Source organism: Bison bison, unplaced genomic scaffold (genome assembly GCF_000754665.1).
Source record: "Bison bison bison isolate TAMUID 2011002044 unplaced genomic scaffold, Bison_UMD1.0 scf7180017863958, whole genome shotgun sequence".
NCBI classification, from domain to species: domain Eukaryota; kingdom Metazoa; phylum Chordata; class Mammalia; order Artiodactyla; family Bovidae; genus Bison; species Bison bison.
In genome coordinates this window covers 41,360-45,259 of record NW_011494530.1, presented here as the reverse complement: position 1 = coordinate 45,259, position 3,900 = coordinate 41,360, and the positions used below count along the sequence as shown (strand labels likewise).

Below are 3,900 nucleotides of genomic sequence, written 5' to 3'. Positions count from 1 at the left end.
GTTCACATGCTACAGCTAAGATCCAGTGCAACCAAATGAATAAATACATATTTAAAAAATTAGGCTTCTTTGACCTTTAGTAGATAATAGGCTCTCTCCCTTATTTTTATAATTGTGTAGCATGTATTTAAAAATTTTAGAATGAATATACAAGCTGTGTTTAATAATAGAATATTTTGAACTTTAAATATCAACAATAGAGCTATGAGAGAGGAAAAATATATTGATGTTTGATTTTTAAAATTTGAATTTAATGTGCATGCTTCAGTACACAGGAGTAAGATGTCATGATATCTGCAACTTACTTGCAAATGGCTCAACAATATTACAGTTATTTCAGTTTGCATGGTGGGTATTTGGGAAGTTATTGCCCTGTTATACAATTTTCCATACTTTTGATATTTCTTATAATAAAACAGTGGAAGAAAGCTGCTAGACATAATGCTCCTTGTGAAGTAATTTGTCCCCTTTGAAATTCTAGGAAGGTTAGAATGCATGTTTATAATATCAATAAAATTACACGGATTTACAATGTAATCGGAACTATCAGAGGATCTGTGGAACCTGGTAAGTTGATGGATTATTGTAGTTGTTTGGCTTTATAAGATTGCAAGAAGGTGTTAGTCCATGGCTAATTTTTTCCTGGCTGATGTGAAATGACTAACTTTGGAAGAAAAAAGTATAATTCTAAAAGAAGACTACTTTATGGTGTTCATTTCTATGGGGAAACTCAAGAGGAAGTTTTTTTTTCTGATTAGAACATAACATTTTTAATATGCTTTATTTTTAGTGTGATTTTAGTTTCAGAATAAAATTGAGTACTAGGTACAGAGAGCTCACATGTAACCCTTGCTCCCCTCAAACCCCATGGGTAACATCTTGTACTGTGGTGGTACATTTATTAGAGGAAGTTTAATTTAAAATCATAAGTTGTACTCTTTATAAATGTATTCAAAGTTGAAGTTCTTTTGAACACATTTTTTCCCAGACAGGTATGTTATTCTGGGAGGTCATCGGGACTCCTGGGTATTTGGAGGCATTGACCCAACCAGTGGGGCTGCTACTTTGCAAGAAGTTGCCCAGAGTTTTGGGAAACTGCTCAGTAGTGGTAAGTAGTGTTTCTGTGGTAGGTGGTGACAAAAACTGACAAACTGAAATTTCCTTAGCTTTTAGGCGGATATACCTAGTTATGTGTGTTAACAATGATTACAGGCTGGAGACCAAGAAGAACTATCATTTTTGCCAGCTGGGATGCAGAAGAATTTGGACTTCTGGGTTCTACAGAATGGGCTGAGGTAAATAAGACAGAAGAGTTCTTGTTTTCTTGGTCAACAGGCAACAAGTATTTATATCTCATGACTGAAGTGACTTAGCATGCATGCATGCATCAGAGAAGGAAATGGCAACCCACTCCAGTGTTCTTGCCTGGAGAATCCCAGGGGCGGGGGAGCCTGGTGGGCTGCCGGCTATGGGGTCGCACCGAGTCAGACACGACTGAAGTGATTTAGCAGCAGCATCAGGATAGTCACAAATAGGTTCCATTACCTAATATGGTTTTAATTTTGATAAATAGTCAAGAGAATTTAGGCATTAGAGTTTGTTTTTACTTTCATAGCAGATTGGCAAAACAGAATATCCTCTTAATTACTGGACTGTGAACAAATTTATTATTGTCAAAATATTTTAGTTTGTATTATTTGTTTTGTAAAAAATCTGTATGTTCAGAAAGTAGTTAAAACTAGCAGGCTGTTTCTGACAAATGACTTAACTTGTCTAAAAACTGATACAGATCCTTGGAGTTACTTTTCAAGTTTTTGAAGTTTCTTTGGATTTCTTCTATCTAAGAAAACATCAGATGTTCTATTATGGTGACTATACTCTATTATAATTTCACATTTATAGATTTGATACATAATTGTAAACATGGGTTTATTTTACCATTCATGAAAGTGCCTGATTGTGGAGTATAAGATGATAATTTTGTAAATTGACTTATTTTTTGCTTCAGCTATGATTAATTCTGTCGCTGACTCTTGATGCTTTAAGTGTCTTTCCTAGGCTCCCCTCTGTCATCTTCTTCCCTTAGCCTCTCTGTCCAGTATCTCTAAGTTCTTAAATGTGCAAGGTAAGCTCAGAAGGCAAGTGTGCCGAAAACAATTTCCCTCACCATCCTCTACTTTATAAGTCCAGATTTTGTAGAATTGCTTTAAAGCATGTCATGTATTTCTTGCCATCTATTGTTTCCTTCTGACTCCTTTCCTCTTACTTTACTTAAAAAAAAAATGAATTAAATAAATACGGAAGTAAAATCACACACAGTTTCTTGTATCACTTATGCTTTGTTCCATTTATATTGCAGAGTTTTATTATTACGCTGATATTGTGAATATGCATTTTGGAATAGACTTAACTGTAGATGAATAATTTCTTAGGAATACATGCATGTATAAATATATATTTCAGTTCCTATAATTTCAGCAGCTTAAAATGAAGATAAAACAAATCCAAGATATAATATGCCTTGCATTAATTTAAATACATGTGGGTTAAAAGACAGTTTCGATACTGTTTCTAGTTTTCTGCCAGATTCTTGATCACATTCCACAGCATCCTTACCTTCTTAAATATAGCTTAGGAATCTTCTTCATTTCTACTGTAAGTATGTTATAATGGGGACTCTGACTCTATTTATCTATAGCAAAGTCAGCTGTCACCTGACCTATGGGGGCAGCTGCAGAGATAAGAATCCTCATTTGTGTAATAACCACTCACAGCTTTAAATGTTTTTATTGTGACGTATTCTTATATGGTAGCAAGCTAGAGAGAGTAGAGAGGTCTCAGCATATTCACATATGTGTGTGACTAGCCTTCCTCTGCTTTATCTTATAGAGTGAGTGTGTCAGACAGAGAGAAAGAATGTCTTCTCAGTCCTGTTGTCCATCCTCTCTCCCTCTAGTGTTTTTCTCTATTCTCTGCTTTTTTGTTGTTGTTGTTGTTCTTTTTCTTCATCATACCTTAAAAAAGTTTTAGATAAACGGAAATTTTCAACTACTCACTTTAAATGATAAATTTACATGGGTATATCCAGTTTCAGTGGATCTCACACTTCTATGTATGTAATGATTGCTAGAGATTCAGTTCAGTTCAGTCTGACTCATTGCAACCCCATGGACTGCAGCATGCCAGGCCTCCCTGCCATCACCAACTCCCAGAGTCCACCCAAAGCCATGTCCATCGAGTCGGTGATGCCATCCAACCATATCATCCTCTGTTGTCCCTTTCTCCTCCTGCCTTCAATTTTTCCCAGCATCAGGGTCTTTTCAAATGAGTCAGTTCTTCACATCATTTGACCAAAGTATTGGAGCTTCAACTTCAGCATCAGTCCTTCCAGTGAGTAATTCAAGACTGATTTCCTTTAGGATGGACTGGTTGGATCTCCTTGCAGTCTGAGGGACTCTCAAGAGTCTTCTCCAACACCACAGTTCAAAACCATCAGTATTTCAGCACTCAGCCTTCTTTATAGTCCAACTCTCACATCCATACATGACTACTGGAAAAACCATAGCCTTGACTAGATGGACCATTGTTAGCAAAATTATATCTCTGCTTTGTAATATGCTGCCTAGCTTGGTGATAGCTTTACTTCCAAGGAGTAAGCGTCTTTTAATTTCATGGCTGCAATCACCATCTGCAGTGATTTTGGAGCCCAGAAAAATGAAGTCAGCCACTGTTTCCTCTGTTTCCCTATCTATCTGCCATGAAGTGATGGGACCAGGTGCCATGATCTTAGTTTTCTGAATGTTGAGCTTTAAGCAAACTTTTTCACTCTCCTCTTTCACTTTCTTCAAGAGGCTCTTTAGTTCTTCTTCACTTTCTGCCATAAGGGTGTGTCATCTGCAT

At 36.5% G+C, this 3,900-nt stretch overlaps 1 protein-coding gene across 1 annotated transcript in view; it reads left to right on the top strand.

Annotated features, from left to right (window-relative positions):
* The window catches only part of NAALAD2 (N-acetylated alpha-linked acidic dipeptidase 2), a gene marked incomplete at its 5' end in the record, with an annotated part of 42,599 nt that overhangs the window by 18,030 nt on the left and 20,669 nt on the right, over positions 1-3,900 (top strand). The window contains 3 exons of the mRNA XM_010833924.1: positions 482-567; positions 989-1,108; positions 1,213-1,295. Of these exons, the coding sequence (XP_010832226.1) occupies positions 482-567; positions 989-1,108; positions 1,213-1,295 (289 nt within the window). The remainder of the gene's footprint in view (positions 1-481; positions 568-988; positions 1,109-1,212; positions 1,296-3,900) is intronic.